The 18,798-nt window shown below is 38.4% G+C and overlaps 1 protein-coding gene across 1 annotated transcript; it reads right to left on the bottom strand.

Moving 5' to 3' along the window:
- Positions 1-274: 274 nt before the first annotated feature.
- LOC119987895 (pumilio homolog 18-like) lies at positions 275-17,223 on the bottom strand. Its single transcript, XM_038832803.1, has 6 exons — positions 16,824-17,223; positions 16,446-16,722; positions 1,350-1,512; positions 1,109-1,272; positions 724-979; positions 275-599 (listed from the first exon to the last, which is right to left on the bottom strand). The coding sequence occupies exons 1-6, from the start codon at positions 17,116-17,118 to the stop codon at positions 471-473; spliced, it is 1,284 nt and encodes a 427-aa protein (XP_038688731.1). The 5' UTR covers positions 17,119-17,223; the 3' UTR covers positions 275-470.
- Between the last annotated feature and the right edge of the window lie 1,575 nt (positions 17,224-18,798).

The following is an 18,798-nucleotide window of genomic DNA, read 5'->3' as shown; positions in this document are numbered from 1 at the left end:
TTATCATTTTTGAGGGATCTCCCAAATCAAAGCATGAATAAGACTGTCCCAGCAATAACTGTGCATATTGTCTATTTGCTACTACTTGGCACAATTCTGGAGACCAATACAGACAGACAGACAGACATTCTCTAAAAATCCCACGACAAATATTAATGTGCAAGTAGCATAGAAAGCCACTCCTTGATTATGTTGGAAATTGATCAAATATGTGATGCAATTGTCTGCTTGAACAGTTTGCTAAAACAAAAAATGGGCTAAATTTGAAATTAAACATGAATTCAGCTGCTTCACAAATAACCAACTCTGTTTCATCAGGGAAGAAAGATGAAACAAAAACAACTTACAAAAACTGAGAAAAATATATTTTGTACTGTATACTACTCATTACACTTGAGAAAACCACAATGACAAATTAAGGACTTAAAACATACTAAACCACACAGTGACACAACAGATTGATTCTTTCCTTATCGAAACAAGCTTCGAGACTGATCTCGAATTAACTGGACAATATTTTGTGCAAATCCCGATTTCCCCAACTCAAGACATGCTGCGATTTTCTTTACAAGGTCTACATAAAGTTTACTGTCCGCGGCCTGTAACATAGAAATTTAAGACAAGGTCAAAATCTCATTAAAAAAAAAAAAAAAAAACCTCGTGTTGTGATCACATATATCTGTCAATATGAGTACAAAGGTGTGGATATTAATTAGTAGTTACCACTGTGACTTCCAGAGCTATTTGGATCACATAGTTCCCATATGGATCTTTGGCAAGTTGTGAAAAACTTTTGTTATTCTCAAGAATAAAATCCTCAACTACAAGCTCCATGGCTCCGGACTTCAAACACTTCTCCACCACATAACTGCCACCTTTTTGCTTTGAGAGTCTTACATAGTGACCTTTAAGTGTCTTAAATATCATGTTAGAAAAGACAGGATCGTGGTAACCGAGGACGTGCTGAACAACATAGTTCCTGCAACAATATTGATCGATTTCATTTACAAAATTGAGTAGCAAAAACTCCACTGCACATAATACATAATGTAAAAAACTTTAGGACAACAATTTATCGTTAAGGTTAGGACAAGGAGCAGGTTGTTACCCTGAACGATCCTGCGAGAGACACGCTGAATGTTCAACGACCATATTTAGGAGCAGATCTTTATAGGGATACTTGGAGTTAACAATGAACGTTTGTAAGCTTTTGCATCCATTCTCATGCTTCGCTAGTTGGAGACAGTTCTTTAAGGCTGCTTCGTATAGTAACTAAAATCACAGTAAATCAAGTCAGATTGTTGCTCAACCATGCGGAAAGGAAATAAAAGATCATGCAATACAACCACCTGATTCTGCCGAGTGCTGAGGGTCTCTAAACACTTGCATATAACATTAGATCCTGTTTGATTGGTCATTAGAGACGAAAATCCATTGGAAAGAACAAGAACTATAGGATCGATTAATGGCGTCCTCGCTATCACTTTGATGAGATTCATGATTGAAGTTGACCTGATCAATTAAAGAAGAGATCACCAGTGTACTCAGTACTTAATGAGGAGAATAAGGAGAGTAACAAGCCTAACATCAAGAATCATATCAAAGCCCAAGCCCAAGCAGATACAGCTCTGTAGAGACCCATGTCCTTGTATTCCTTTAGTTTACACTCCAACGGATATGTTTGTGTCAGTAATCTCTGTCACCTCTGTCCTAGCTAGTCTGTGCATATAGCTAGTCTGTGCATATAGCCGTTGCAATAGTTTGTATATATCATCTATATTTTCTCTCTTTTGATTAATGAAATTCACATGCTCAAAGCTCTTTATGGTATCGAAGCTGTAGCACTCTAACGAGTCAAAGTTTTTTTTTCTCCTCAAACCCAGCCATGGCTGCTCCTCCTCCCCAATCTACTGCTATCGTGATTCCGATCTCTGGCAAGTCTTCTACAGTTACTGTCCAGGCTATCTCTGCTATACCTCTCAAACTTACATCAACAAATTTCATCTCATGGAGGTTACAGATTATCTCCTTGCTTCGTGCATACAACTTGGTTGGATACGTTGATGGAACTCTTCCCTGTCCAACAGAACCTTCTTCTGACAATACTGATGATACTCTTGCTAACTCTTACCATTTATGAAAGAGTCAAGATCAATTTATATTGTTGGCCATCGTGGCTTCTATTGATGGCGCAGTTCTACCGCTTATTGGCGATGTTAAATCCTGTGCTACTGCCTGGACCAAGGTTCATTCTCTGTATGCGAATTCCTCCCGATCCAGAGTGCTCCAACTCAAGTCTCAACTCACTCATTGTCGAAAAGGCGGCAAAACCATGTCTGAGTATATGCAAAGTGTGAAACATTTGTCTGATGAACTTGCTTTAATAGATCATCCAGTTTCAAATGATGATCTTGTTGAATATATGTTTGAGTGATTACAACGGCATGTTTTGATTGAACTTTGATCTATTGATTGTATTGAGAAACCTAGGTGCATATGCCTACTTGATTAGTTTAGGAATTCAAGACTTATATTAAACTAGTTCAATTGTGCTTATTTGATGATTTGATTACTGGACTAACGTGGACTAATTGCAAGAAATCTTAAAAGGGTTTACATAGCATGTCTTGAGTATGATTTGTGTGTAGGGTGACCAAAACGTAAATTGGTCCTTATGTCATCCTTGACCAACATTAGTGAAGGCTTAATCAGTGTCAAACATGATTAAGAAAGTCAATTTCGTGGTCAACATAAGTCAAGTTTTGCCAAAGATGTTTTGGAGCTTAATTGGGATCAATTGAAGTAAAATTAACTTTCTAGTCAAAGTCAGAATCAACGGACGTGACGTGGCAGCTGACATGGCATTGTTGACATGGCATTAATGACATGGCATTGTTGACATGACATTAATGACATGGCATTGATGACATGGCAAAGAAGACAAGTTAACCATAGTTACATCTTAACTAGAAGACTTGGAGCCAAAAAGAGAAGAGAAGGAAAAGTTAATTTGAAAGGAGGAGACAAGAGGTACAACAAGTCTTATGACAAGTTTTTCTTTTCACATGTGTGGGAAGCTTTATTTCAAAACCATTTCTCTTTCCCACCAAGACACTCCACATCCAATGGATCATATTCTCTCTACATCAAAATCACATTTTAATCCAATGGCCAAAGATTCAAGCTTTATTCTTATCTCTCCTACTTTACATCCTATGGCCAAAATTGAATCTTCATTTGATCCAAAGGCCATCATTTATTCCACCTAAGAGACAAACTTTTCTCAAGTCAATTGTTGTATCTTTCAAGATGCCTCTAAAGTCTATATCCATCCAAAAGCCATGATTTACTCCACCTAAAAGACAAACTTTTCTCAAGTCAATTGTTGTATCTTTCAAGGTGGCCTCCAAAGTCTATATCCATCCAAAAGCCATTATTTCTTCCTACCAAAAAAGACTTGTTGTAATCATTTTCACACTTCTCTAAGCCTTCTAACGCCTATAATGATCCAAGGGTCCATATCTTTCATATCAATCCAATGGCCCTCATTTCATGAGCTTACACTCCACAATTTCTATAAAAACTAACTCTTTGTCTATGGTGCATAGACTTGGCCGAAAATTACTCTTTCTCTCTTAAGTGTTCTTCATCTCTCAAGCTTTCATTCTCTCACTCATTCATTCCTTGATTACATACTTGATTTTGAAGAGAGATCATATACACTAGCCAAGCATAGCTTTATTGTTACTCTTGAGCCTTTCTTACCAGATTCTTATCATTTCCTCAAGAGCCATTCTCTTACTTGCACAATCTGATTTCCAGCACCTATTAGGCTTCATTCTATATCTTCATTTCACCATTCAAGCCTTATCATAACTGATTTTCGTTGGTTGATACACTACTCAAAATTTCACATACCCTAGCAACCAAAAATCTCAAATCTGAGTTTTGTGCTTACCATTCCCATTCCAGCTTTTCAAGAGCTTCATTTGAGCCCTAGAAACTTACAAATCCAGCTACTAAAGAGCCAGCCTTTGAGCCTAAACCTATCTCATACCCGGCTATTCTTAGAGCCATTTTTGAGCTTGTATTTTGTAGAGTTTGGTGTGGTGAGCTACAAACCACACGGTGTGTAGAGTTTGGTGTTTGAGCTACAAAAACATCGGTTGTAAGAGTTCCGCTTGACTCGATTGAACAAGCAATAGTGGAAAGTTTGAAATTCCCAAGTGGGACTTGGGGAGTGGAGTAGGCTTGGGTTAAACCGAACCACTATAAATCTCTTGCCTCTTTTACTTTCCAGCAATTTCAATTAGCATTGCATTCTCATATCATACATACTTGAAATTGGATATTTAGGTTGCTAGATTCAAGTTTGTTTAAATTGATTGTTCTCCTTGACTCATATACATATACACTAGAACTTAATTTGGTATTTAGCTTCCGCTTAGGGTGAAATTTGATAGAATTCATTGAAACCGAAAAAGGAGTGACCTAGTCTAAATTTGACTAAGGACACAATTCACCCCCCCTCTTGTGGTGCCATACATCCTAACAAGTGGTATCAGAGCAGGTTACTTGCATATAGAAGTAATTGTCTTGTGCATTATTTGTGATTCTTGATATGACATCTACTAGTGGTAGACATGATCATGTATTAGAGGGTCAATCTAGTGGTAGACCTCCATACTTTGATGGAGAAGACTATGACCATTGGAAGATGTGAATGAAACTTTATTTCATGTCTCTAGATATTGATTTGTGGTATGTCATAGAAGATGAACCTTATGAGCCTACTATCACCATCAAAGTTGGTGATGTTGAGAAGGAGATTTCAAAACCTAGGGATAAATGGGATGATAATGATAAGAAAAAGATTTCTTTAAATGCTAAAGCTATGTCTATTTTATTTAATGCATTGAATTCAATTGAAGCTAAACATATTTCTACATGCATTTCGGCTAAAGATATGTGGACTAGGTTAGAGATGAAGCATGAGGGAACTAATCAAGTAAATGAGTCTAAGATTAACATGCTCATGCATTCATATGAATTGTTCACTATGCTTCCACATGAGTCTATTACCGATATGGATATTAGACTAACCAAAATTCTGAATTCTCTTGAATCTTTAGGGAAGACTTTCTCCAATCAAGAAAAGGTGCAAAAGTACTTGAGAAGTCTTCCGGAAGCATGGGATGCCAAAGTGACAGCCATCCAAGAAGCTAAAGATCTCAAAGTTTTGAAGTTGGATAAGCTTGTAGGATCACTTCTGGTATATGAGACAAATTTGAAGGCAAGAGAAGCTCAGAAAGAGGACACCAAAAAGAAGAGCATTGCTTTTGCCTCCAAGGGTGATAGTGAAGATGATTTGAGTGATGAGGAAGTAGCCCTAATGACAAGGAGGTTCAAGAGATACTTGATAAACAAGAAGAAGCAAGGTGGTAAACCTTTTGGCCACTCAAGGAGGGACAACTTCAAATCTGGCCGTGGGGATCAAAGCGACTCCAAAGGGAACTATGAGGAGCAAGACAAAGATTTGAGGTGCTTTGAGTGTGGCAAGAAGGGGCACATGAAGTATGAGTGTCCAAAGAAGAAAGATAAGAGCAAGGAGCAAACCAAGAGAGCCTTCAAAGCTACATGGAGTGATTCGGACTCCGAAAGCACTTCAAGTGAGGATGAGGTTGCTAGACTTTGCTTGATGGCCAAAGGAAACTCATCCAATCCGGATGAGGAGGTAAACTCTTTTGATAATGATGATGATGATGTGTCTATTGATGATTTGCTTTCCTTACTCAATGATATGAATGCTAAGAATAGGAAAATGCATAAAGAAAAGAAACAATTGAAAAATGAGATTGATTGTTTAAATGCTAAGGTAGAAGAGCATGAAAAGACCATTGATGATCTCAATGCTAAATGTGATGAAAAGTGCGATATGCTTGCTGCCATGTGTGCTAATAACATGTCTAACTGTGATCATGAACCTTTGATTGAAGATTTGCAATTTAAACTTAGTACCTTGCAAGAAGAGTATGATGATTTGAAATTGATTGCTATTGTGCCTAATGAGAACCAAGAGTCACACGATGACTCTATTGTTCAAAATGAATTAGACGCTTTGAAATTAAGATATGAGGATCTAGAGAAATCTTTCTCGAAGTTTAGTGTGGGATCTTCTAGACTTGATTCACTCTTATCATGCCTTAGACAATCTTTGGACAAATCGGGTTTAGGTTATGTTGGTGATGATGTAAAATTGAAGAAATGTGATATGCATGATATTTCTACATCTTTTGTATCACATGGATATTTGCTTTCCTTGAATGACATGAAGGAGGATTGTTTTCCTAAGAAAATGATTTTTTCACCTCCTAACTACAATGCTTTGAATGATATGCATGCTAGTACTTCGAAATCACATCATGAACATGTATCATTTGTCCAATCCGTGAGACATAGGCCTATTCCCATTAGGGGTGTGCCAAATCAGCCTTGGAAGAAGGATATCAAATCTGGTCCTAAGAAATTAGGGCAACCCATAAGGTATTCTAGGGCTCCTAGAGCTCCACAAGGCTCTATGTATGCTAGCACTTCATTTCATTCTTCAAATGATGCATATATGCATAACTTGAATGCCAAAGTTTTTCCAAAGTTTCAATATGTATTTGGCAAGAAAGTTAAGCAAATGTGGGTTCCAAAGGGAACCAAGATTCTTGATGCTAACCTCCTAGGACCCAAAAGAAATTGGGTACCTAAAGCGAATTGAACTAATGTAGGTGTTCTTGAAAATCAAAAGTTCTAAGGCTTCCAAGTGGTACTTAGATAGTGGTTGCTCAAGACACATGACCGGGAACTCAAGTTCTTTTTCTTCTCTCAAGAAGTTCTCTAATGGTGGTCATGTGACTTTTGGTGACAACAAGAAGGGTAGGATCCTTGGTCAAGGATCCATAGGTGATGTATCTTCTTTCTCTATCTCTAATGTGCAATTAGTTAATGGATTGTCTTTTAACCTTCTTAGTATTTCTCAATTGTGTGATGGTGGCTTGCGCATATGTTTTGATGATTCAAAGTGTGAGCTTTTAAATGCCATGAACGAATGTGTGCTTGTAGGAAAAAGAGATGGTAATGTGTATTCTATTAATTTGAAAGACTTGAATGATTGCAAACTTAAATGTTTGATTTCCAATGTTAATGATGTGAATATATGGCATAGAAGATTAGGACATATAGGAATTTCTACAATTGAAAAATTGGTTAGAAATAATCTTGTTAGAGGCATACCTTCTTTGAACTTTGACATGTATGATGCTTGTGAGCCTTGCATTAGAGGAAAGCACACTAGGGAGTCTTTAAAGTCTAAAAACCAAATTTCAACTACTAGGGTTTTAGAACTTTTACATCTTGATTTGTTTGGTCCAAGTAGAGTAAAAAGTCTAGGTGATAGATCCTATGCCTTTGTGATTGTTGATGACTATTCTAGATATACTTGGGTGATTTTCCTTGCACATAAACATGAGACCATTCATGAGTTTTCAAAACTAATCAAGAGGCTTCAAAATGAAAAGAACATAAGCATTAGTAAGATTAGGAGTGATCATGGAGGAGAATTTGATAATCATGCATTTATTGATCTATGTGATGAATATGGCATTAGACATGATTTCTCTTCACCTAGGACACCCCAACAAAATGGGGTGGTAGAAAGGAAAAATAGAACTTTACAAGAAATTGCTAGGACTATGCTTTGTGAACATGATTTGCCTAAGTTCTTGTGGGCCGAGGCCATTAATTGTGCATGCTATGTTACAAATAGGTTGTCTATTAGAAAGAAGATAAATAAGACACCTTATGAGATTTGGAATGATAGAAAACCTAAGGTTGACTACTTTAGAGTTTTTGGTTGCAAATGTTATGTACTAAACACTAAGGATGACTTAGGTAAATTTGATGCAAAATCTACTCCTTGTGTATTTGTTGGCTATGCTTTAACTTCTAGAGCTTATAGAGTTTACAATCCAAAGTCTAGGAGAATAGAAGAGTCCATTCATGTTAAATTTATTGAAACTCTTGCATTTGACCCTTTGCTTGAGAATGATGACATTGAGTTAGGTTTGGAGAAGTTGAGCTTAAAAGATGATAAAGATGACTCTCCTACACCTAAAGATGATGATCCAAGCAAAGAGGGAGAAAATGAGCACAAGGAGATACAAAATAGTGATGCACCCGTGGGCTTGGAAGAAAGTGAGGTTGCACCCGTGGCCTCCAATAGTGAAACTACAGCTCCTACATCATGGCTGCAAGTGAAGGACAAACACAAGCATCCCAGACAACTCATAATTGGCGATTTGCATCAAGGGGTAAGGACTCGTAGATCTCACTTAGCTCCTAATGATGGTGATATGCATGCTAATGTGGTAGATAATGTGACTGCAAATTTAATGAATACTGCTTTAATTGTTGATGTGCATGGTTCTTATGCCTTAATTTCTCAAGTAGAACCTAGAAACATTGATGATGCTTTGCTTGATGATACATGGATTATTGCTATGCAAGATGAGTTGAATCAATTCACTAGGAATAAAGTTTGGCGTCTAGTTCCAAGACCTAAAGACCAAACCATAATTGGAACTAAATGGGTGTTTAAGAACAAAATGAATGAAGATGGTGAAGTTATTAGAAACAAGGCTAGATTGGTTGCATAAGGATACAACCAAGAAGAAGGGATTGACTATGAAGAAACATTTGCCCCCGTAGCTAGGTTAGAAGCTATTAGGTTGCTTATGGCATTTGCATGTTTCAAAGGTTTTAAACTTTATCAAATGGATGTCAAAAGCGCATTTTTGAATGGTTTTATCAATGAGAATGTGCATGTAAAGCAACCACCTGGATTTGAAGATCCTAACTTTCCAAACCATGTTTATAAATTGACAAAGGGTTTGTATGGTTTGAAACAAGCACCTAGGGCATGGTATGATAGACTTTCCTCATTCTTAATTCAAAATGGTTTTAAAAGAGGAAGAATTGATAGCACTTTGTTCTTAAAGGAAAAGGTCATGACATGCTTATTGTTCAAATATATGTAGATGACATTATATTTGGTGCTACTAATGAGGCTATGTGCAAAGAGTTTGAGTCTTGCATGAAAAATGAATTTGAGATGTCTATGATGGGTGAACTTACATTCTTTTTTAGGGCTGCAAGTTAAACAAACTAAGAAAGGTATACATATTAGTCAAACTAAATATACTCATGATATGCTTAAAAAGTTTGGTTTTGATTCCTTGAATCCTTCTCCTACTCCCATGAGTGTGTCTACTAAGCTTGACAAAGATGAAAATGGACAACCTTATGATTCTAAAATGTATAGGTCCATGATTGGTTCACTTTTGTATTTGACCTCTAGTAGACCCGACATTATGTTTAGTGTATGCATGTGTGCTAGATTTCAAAGTCAGCCTATGCATTCTTATTTCCTAGCGGTTAAGAGAATATTTAGGTATCTTAGGCATACATCAACTCTTGGCTTATGGTATGACAAAAATTCATTGTTTGATTTACATGCATATAGTGATGCCGACTTTGCTGAATGTAAGATAAATAGGAAGAGTACTTCGGGTACATGCCAATTTCTAGGGAGTATGCTTATCTCTTGGTTCTCCAAGAAACAACCTTGTGTTGCCTTATCTACCACCGAAGCCGAATATATGGCTATAGGGAGTTGTTGTGCTCAACTCTTATGGATTAGACAATAACTAAATGATTTTGGACTTAAATTGAAAGATATTCCTATATATTGTGATAATACTAGTGCCATTAGCCTTTCTAAAAATCCGGTGCATCATTCTAAGGCTAAACATATTGAAATTAGGCATCATTTTATTAGAGACCATGTGACTCAAGGAACAATTAAATTAGATTATGTGGACACAATGAACCAACTTGCGGACATACTAACGAAACCTCTAAACCAAGAGAGATTTGAATTTTTAAGAGGTAATCTTGGTATGAGAATGAGTCATTGATATGTGTATGAATTTTATGCATTGCTTATATTGAACACCTTTTGGATGCATTTACAAAATAAAGGGGGAGAAATATACTTTGAACTTTAAAGTTTGGTATGCATAGGTTAAGGGGGAGGAACTTGAATGTCATATTGTATAGACCTTGCCTATTGATACTTTACTTGTCTTGAAGTGAAATTCCCTTGTGTTTATAGAAACATATGCTTATAGGAAGTTTATTTGTGTGAAGCATAATGTGAGGGGGAGAGTTTCTCATGTGAATTAAAGAAATAGCTCAAAGTTACATAAGTGATTTTGTAATCATCAAAAGGGGGAGAATGTTGAATATATGTTTGAGTGATTACAACGGCATGTTTTGATTGAACTTTCATCTATTGATTGTATTGAGAAACCTAGGTGCATATGCTTACTTGATTAGTTTAGGAATTCAAGACTTATATTAAACTAGTTCAATTGTGCTTATTTGATGATTTGATTACTGGACTAACGTGGACTAATTGCAAGAAATCCTAAAAGGGTTTACATAGCATGTCTTGAGTATGATTTGTGTGTAGGGTGACCAAAACGTAAATTGGTCCTAATGTCATCCTTGACCAACATTAGTGAAGGCTTAATCAGTGTCAAACATGATTAAGAAAGTCAATTTCGTGGTCAACATAAGTCAAGTTTTGCCAAATATGTTTTGGAGCTTAATTGGGATCAATTGAAGTAAAATTAACTTTCTAGTCAAAGTCAGAATCAACGGACGTGACGTGGCAGCTGACATGGCATTGTTGACATGGCATTAATGACATGGCATTGTTGACATGGCATTAATGACATGGCATTGATGACATGGCAAAGAAGACAAGTTAACCATAGTTACATCTTAACTAGAAGACTTGGAGCCAAAAAGAGAAGAGAAGGAAAAGTTAATTTGAAAGGAGGAGACAAGAGGTACAACAAGTCTTATGACAAGTTTTTCTCTTCACATGTGTGGGAAGCTTTATTTCAAAACCATTTCTCTTTCCCACCAAGACACTCCACATCCAATGGATCATATTCTCTCTACATCAAAATCACATTTTAATCCAATGGCCAAAGATTCAAGCTTTATTCTTATCTCTCCTACTTTACATCCTATGGCCAAAATTGAATCTTCATTTGATCCAAAGGCCATCATTTATTCCACCTAAGAGACAAACTTTTCTCAAGTCAATTGTTGTATCTTTCAAGATGCCTTTAAAGTCTATATCCATCCAAAAGCCATGATTTACTCCACCTAAAAGATAAACTTTTCTCAAGTCAATTGTTGTATCTTTCAAGGTGGCCTCCAAAGTCTATATCCATCCAAAAGCCATTATTTCTTCCTACCAAAAAAGACTTGTTGTAATCATTTTCACACTTCTCTAAGCCTTCTAACGCCTATAATGATCCAAGGGTCCATATCTTTCATATCAATCCAATGGCCCTCATTTCATGAGCTTACACTCCACAATTTCTATAAAAACTAAATCTTTGTCTATGGTGCATAGACTTGGCCGAAAATTACTCTTTCTCTCTTAAGTGTTCTTCATCTCTCAAGCTTTCATTCTCTCACTCATTCATTCCTTGATTACATACTTGATTTTGAAGAGAGATCATATACACTAGCCAAGCAAAGCTTTATTGTTACTCTTGAGCCTTTCTTACCAAATTCTTATCATTTCCTCAAGAGTCATTCTCTTACTTGCACAATCTGATTTCCAGCACCTATTAGGCTTCATTCTATATCTTCATTTCACCATTCAAGCCTTATCATAACTGATTTTCGTTGGTTGATACACTACTCAAAATTTCACATACCCTAGCAACTAAAAATCTCAAATCTGAGTGTTGTGCTTACCATTCCCATTCCAGCTTTTCAAGAGCTTCATTTGAGCCCTAGACACTTACAAATCCAGCTACTAAAGAGCCAGCCTTTGAGCCTAAACTTATCTCATACCCGGCTATTCTTAGAGCCATTTTTGAGCTTGTATTTTGTAGAGTTTGGTGTGGTGAGCTACAAACCACACGGTGTGTAGAGTTTGGTGTTTGAGCTACAAAAACATCGGTTGTAAGAGTTCCGCTTGACTCGGTTGAACAAGCGATAGTGGAAAGTTTGAAATTCCCAAGTGGGACTTGGGGAGTGGAGTAGGCTTGGGTTAAGCCGAACCACTATAAATCTCTTGCCTCTTTTACTTTCCAGCAATTTCAATTAGCATTGCATTCTCATATCATACATACTTGAAATTGGATATTTAGGTTGCTAGATTCAAGTTTGTTTAAATTGATTGTTCTCCTTGACTCATATACATATACACTAGAACTTAATTTGGTATTTAGCTTCCGCTTAGGGTGAAATTTGATAGAATTCATTGAAACCGAAAAAGGAGTGACCTAGTCTAAATTTGACTAAGGACACAATTCACCCCCCTCTTGTGGTGCCATACATCCTAACAGATCTCACTCTTTATATCCTTGAAGGTCTCAGTGAAGAATATATGGGCATAGTTGGATCCATTCGAACTCGCGAGACTCCCTTCACGTTTGAGGAACTTCAAGATGTCTTGGTTGCTCATGAACTTTTTGTGTCCAGACTAACTTCTGCCCAAACAACCACCCTTACCACTGCAAATGTTCATCAAGTTCAACCCAACTCTCATGATTCTCAGTCTCATGGCGGAGGTGGTAGGTCACAGTGGAATGGATATCGCAACAACAACTGGAACAATAACACTCGTTCCAACTCTAGTGGTGGCCGAGGATATGGTCGCGGTCCACCTCGACTGGTCTGTCAATTGTGTGGCAAGCCAGGCCATCCTGCTAATAAATGCCGGAAATTCAAATATTATGCCAACAATGTCCCACCAGCAACTGGTCAACCTTCAGTAAATTTTGCTCACTCCACTACAGGCCTTGCCTCTCGTCCTCCACATCATCCACAGTGGTTACTTGATTCTGGTGCTAGTCATTCCATGACCCCAGATCTGCAGAACATTCAAAACCCGACTGAATATGATGGTTCAGACTCAGTGTTCATTGGTGATGGTACAGGTTTGCCCATCTCCCACACTGGTACAACACGACTTCACACTACTCCACGCCCCATTCACGTACACCAAACACTATGTGTTCCTCTTATTAATAAACACTTACTCTCTGTGCATGAACTTACTAAACAAAATAATGTTTATGTTGAATTTTTTCCTTTTCATTGTGTCATAAAGGATCAAGCTACGGGACGCACTATGGCTCTGGGCAAATGCACTGATGGCTTGTATCACCTCGATCCTACCTCTTACTCTTGCAATGTTGCTACTATCTCTCCATCTTCCAGTTCCAAAACGACTCCAATAGGATGGCATCATCGCCTAGGCCATCCCTCTAGTAAACTTTTGTCTATTATTATGAGTACTGCTCCACTACCGTGTTCCTCAAATGGGACTTTGCTCCCTTCATCTTGTACTCCTTGTGATTTGAATAAAAGTCATAAGTTATCTTTTGGTGTATCCTCAGTTACCAGTTCCGCTCCTTTTCAAATTCTTTACAGTGATGTTTGGGGCCCTGCTCCCCTCAAATCTATTGATGGTTTCACATATTACGTAATATTCGTAGATCACTTTACTCGCTATTCATGGTTATTCCCTATCACTCACAAATCCTCTGTGCACTCTGTTTTCATTCAATTTAGACATATTGTTGAAAAACAATTTCAACACCCTATCAAAACACTCTATACTGATAACGGTGGGGAGTTTCAAAAACTGAAATCTTACTTAGTTCAGGAGGGTATTAGTTGGTATCAATCTCCTCCCCATACACCCCAACACATTGCTCTTGCAGAACGAAAGCATCGCCATCTCACCGAAACAGCTCGCACCCTTCTCTCCGCTACTAACCTTCCATTTTCCTTCTGGTCTTTCGTGTTTCAAACTGCAACATATCTAGTCAATCGACAATCACTCTCACATTCATCTCCCAAATCTCCTTATGAACTTCTTTTTCACCAACCCCCCAACTATCTTAAACTCAAAGTGTTTGGTTGTATGTGTTTTCCCTGGCTTCGACCTTACACTACACACAAACTTCAACCCCGATCTACCCCCTGTATTTTTGTGGGATACTCTACATCTCAAAGTTCTTACAAGTGTTTTGACCCCAAGACCCATCGTATCTTCCTCTCTCGTCATGTAATTTTCCGAGAGTCCGAGTTTCCCTCTTTTCATGAATCTGAGTTCTCCACTTCCGCTCTTCGTTCTAAACTTCCTACTCCCTCTTCTAGCCCTTCCTTGGTCGTTCTTCAACCTAGTAACTTTCCTTCCTCTCTTTTACGTGACGCACTACTCCCCACTAACACATCACCTCCACCGCTCCAGCCCACTACAACCTCTCCATCCTCCTCAGATACACCATCTCCATCAGCCCAATTACCTACCACCCAAATCACTATTCATCCACATCCACCTCATCCAGACCGCACCCATCGTATGACCACTTGTGCCATGAATAAAATATTCAAACCAAAATCACTTGACCTAGCCACAGCTCATCCTCTTTCTCCCTCTCCTGAACCAAAATCAGTAAAAAGTGCTCTCTCTAATCCACATTGGAAGCATGCCATGGACCAAGAAATGGCAGCCTTGCAACAGCATGGAACTTGGACCTTAATTCCACCCGACCCAAGTATCAGGTCCATAGGATCCAAGTGGATCTTCCGCATCAAGCAAAACCCAGATAGGTCTGTTGCCCGATATAAGGCCCGTCTCGTGGCCCAAGGTTACACCCAGCGTGAAGGCCTGGACTATCACAATATGTTTAGTCCAGTCATCAAACCAGCTACCATAAGAGTTGTTCTTACCATTGCTATCTCGAACAAATGGCCATTACACCATTTGGATGTTAATAATGCCTTTCTTAATGGTTCCTTGCAGGAAGTTGTCCATATGAAACAACCCAAAGGTTATGAAGATTCCCATCATCCAGATTACCTATGCCGTCTTCACAAAAGCATCTATGGTTTAAAACAAGCGCCCCGCGCATGGTTCCTTGCTCTCAGCTCTTGCCTTCTCAGGCTTGGTTTTATAAACTCTCATGCTGACCCATCTCTTTTCATACTCACTACTAATCATCATATTATGTATGTTTTAATTTATGTAGATGACTTGATCTTAACTAGCTCCAATTCTCATATTCTTCACAGAGTTACTCAAGCTCTGGCGCAACACTTCTCTCTCAAAGAATTGGGTACCTTGTCTTATTTTCTTGGTGTTGAAGTCCTCCCACTACCTGATGGCTTATTCCTCTCGCAACAAAAGTATATCAGAGACCTTCTTGATCGAACGGATATGTCTGGTGCCAAGCCGGTTCATACACCTCTCCCAGCACATTTTTCTACCAGTATCGCTGATGGCTCTCCCTTACCCAACCCAACACAATATCGGCAGGTGGTTGGCAGTCTGCAGTACCTTAGCATTACTCGTCCCGATGTCAGTTTCGCCGTCAATCGACTTGCTCAATTCATGAACAAACCAACGGACATTCACTGGTCCCTTGTCAAACGCGTTCTTCGTTACCTCAAAGGCTCTCTGCATCATGGCATCAGTATTCACAAATCAGCCAAGCTTCCGCTACTCGCGTTCTCTGACTCCGATTGGGCTGGTCATCCTGATGATAGTTCATCCACTTCGGCGTACATCATTTTTCTTGGCAACACTCCTATCTCCTGGCGCTCCCACAAACAACGTGCAATTGCTCGTTCATCTACCGAAGCTGAATACCGTGCCTTGGCCTCCACGGCCTCTGAAGTTATTTGGCTCAAACACCTTCTTCATGACCTTCGTTGTCCCATACCATCAACTCCTATTATATATTGTGACAATCAAGGTGCCACCAGGTTAAGCATCAATCCAGTTCTTCACTCACGTATGAAACACATCAAAGTGGACCTGCACTTTGTACGGTCTCTGGTAAATCAAGGGGCTATTCAAGTTCACAAAATTTCCACTCACGATCAACTTGCTGATCTTCTAACCAAGACTCTCCTCCGCACTCGCTTTACTCAGCTCAGATCCAAGATTGGTGTCTCAGAGGGTCCACCAATCTTGCGGGATGGTAATGAGGAGAATAAGGAGAGTAACAAGCCCAACATCAAGAATCATATCAAAGCCCAAGCCCAAGCAGATACAGCTCTGTAGAGACCCATGTCCTTGTATTCCTTTAGTTTACACTCCAACGGATATGTTTGTGTCAGTAATCTCTGTCACCTCTGTCCTAGCTAGTCTGTGCATATAGCCGTTGCAATAGTTTGTATATATCATCTATATTTTCTCTCTTTTGATTAATGAAAATCACATGCTCAAAGCTCTTTAGTACTCACATATATCACAAATAAAAAAAGAAGTTCTGAGTTAGGATTAGTACCCATATCTGTGTTGCGATGCATTGAGAAACCATTCCTGATTTGCAGTCATCTTGTATGTGATTAGTCTCAATTGATCTTGATCGCATGATTTTACTAGCTTCAAAAAGACTTTATGCCAGTCTTTGTCAGTCATTAACATCTCAGCCGAGTCAATAAGTTTGTTAACCGTATAAGCTTCCATGGGTGGATCTCTTTCATCCATGGCGATTGGCATACGATCAATAAGTCCAACACCATTAGGGTTTGAAGTACTCTTATGATTATTTCCAGCAAAATCTGTGAAAAAAAAAAAAGATTACAAGAAAACGATTGAATTCTTCTTGAAATCAAAATTCGATTGATATAAGAAAAAGAACCCAAATTAATGGAAGAATTACCTCTATTGCGGTTCATATAATCATTAAACGTCCACGCTCTCTGTGGAAATATCGGTGAAGGTCGCCTTTTATTCTCCTCCACCATGTCTTTTCTCGGCGAACAACCAAAACCAGGGAAACTGTTACCAACCTTCGGTAACTGTGTTGCTATTGAAGACCCATTATTAATAAAGTCGAAAGATTTGCTGTTCGAGATGCGTAGTTGCTCAAGATTTTTCCTAAGTTGATCAAAATTGAAACTATTGGGTTCTTCAACGTGTGACTTGGGAGTCTCGGGATTTGGAAATTTCTCCATTGATGAATTTGTAGAAAGAAACAGAAGCAGAGAACAACAAGAAAGAAACAATCAGGGAATGTGGGTTTTAGCGGCAACCGTTGAGGGTTTATATAAACGGAGAGAAGTAGAAGGATTGATGGGGTTTAGGATTACTAGAAATATTACAATGTGTCATGAATTGGAAGTCTTTTGAGAGCGCGTGTTTATAGGAAACTCTAATTCCTAATTAGTAATTAGTAATTATAATGTTAATAAAGGAAACAATGAATGTCAGATATTTAAAAAGTTTCCCGTTTTGTTTGTGTGAAATTGGTCCTTCAGGCTCGGCCCACAAATGAGAACCGTTAAAATTCAGTTACTTGATCAATCTTCATTGGGTTTCAGGTAGGGGTCACCATTTGGCCCGCAGACTTAGGCCCGGCCTGAGCCCGGTCCTGGCCAGCGGGCCAAAGCCCGGCCCGGCCCGGCCCGAAACTAGACTGGGCCTGGGCAGCTTGGTCCGACCCCTTGGGCAAACCTGTACTCCATTTTTGGGGCCGAGCCCAGCCCGAAGCCAGACACCTCGGGTCAATTTTGGCCCGACCTCAGCCCGAACCCGACCTAAACCCGACATTATTTATTTATATATATATATATGCACTGTCTGCATATGTGTGTATATATATACACAGACAGTGCACACTGCACTGTCTGTATATGTGTATGTGTGTGTATATATATATATATATGTACAAACCCTAAACCCTATATATATATACACATATATACGTATATGTAAATGTAATATATACATATATATATATATACATATACATATATATACATATACATATATATACATATACATATATATACATATACATATATATACATATATAGATATATATATATATATATATATATATATATTATTACAATGTATGTGTATATATATACATAATACGTATACATTACACATATGCATATATATAATACATTTTCCACAAATAATACATATATAAATATTATATAGTAAAAAATCCGGGCCCGACCCGAGGCCCGGCCCGGGCCGGGCCTGGGCCTCATTTTGATAGCCAAGCCTGGCCCGAAGCTCTATCCTCAAAGTAGGGCCCTGGCCGGGCCCGAGCCTCATATTTCCGGGCCGGGCTGGCCCGACCAGATGCCGAACCCTAGTTTCAGGGGCCTTTTTCCCGCTTCAAAAAGAAGGATGCTAGACAACCCATCTAAACCGTCCGATGAAGTAGCTTCCGCCTTTAAGTCATAACTGATTGAAGACTAGGAGCAATGCAATTACCTCTTAAGGTTTCCCTACTCTTCTAATTCAATTTTGAACTATCAAACCCACCAAAAAGAAAAAGGAAATCCTCTGACTGTCAATTAAGAGCCCTTTTGTAGGGTAATCCAATCGCCGCCGGTGTGTGCTAAAACACTAGATCTCAGATTTTTCTTTCCTTTTTAAGGTAAAGTCTTGTGCTTTCTTGTGCCGGATGTTTCTTTGAAACACTTTAGATATTGTAAATGTATGTTTTCAATTTAAGTATGTTAATTTGATCTGTGTTGCTTGTTCTGACTTGTGAGAGTTTAGACATTTAATTTTGTTATCATCGATTGTCATCCATTCAGATATATGTTTGTGAGTGATAAAAGGAATCAAAATATGGCCAGAGCTTCTGAACCAATTCTGTATTTTAGATCAAG

This window comes from Tripterygium wilfordii, chromosome 21 (genome assembly GCF_013401445.1).
Source record: "Tripterygium wilfordii isolate XIE 37 chromosome 21, ASM1340144v1, whole genome shotgun sequence".
In the NCBI taxonomy this organism is placed as follows: domain Eukaryota; kingdom Viridiplantae; phylum Streptophyta; class Magnoliopsida; order Celastrales; family Celastraceae; genus Tripterygium; species Tripterygium wilfordii.
This window is presented reverse-complemented; position numbering and strand designations above follow the sequence as displayed.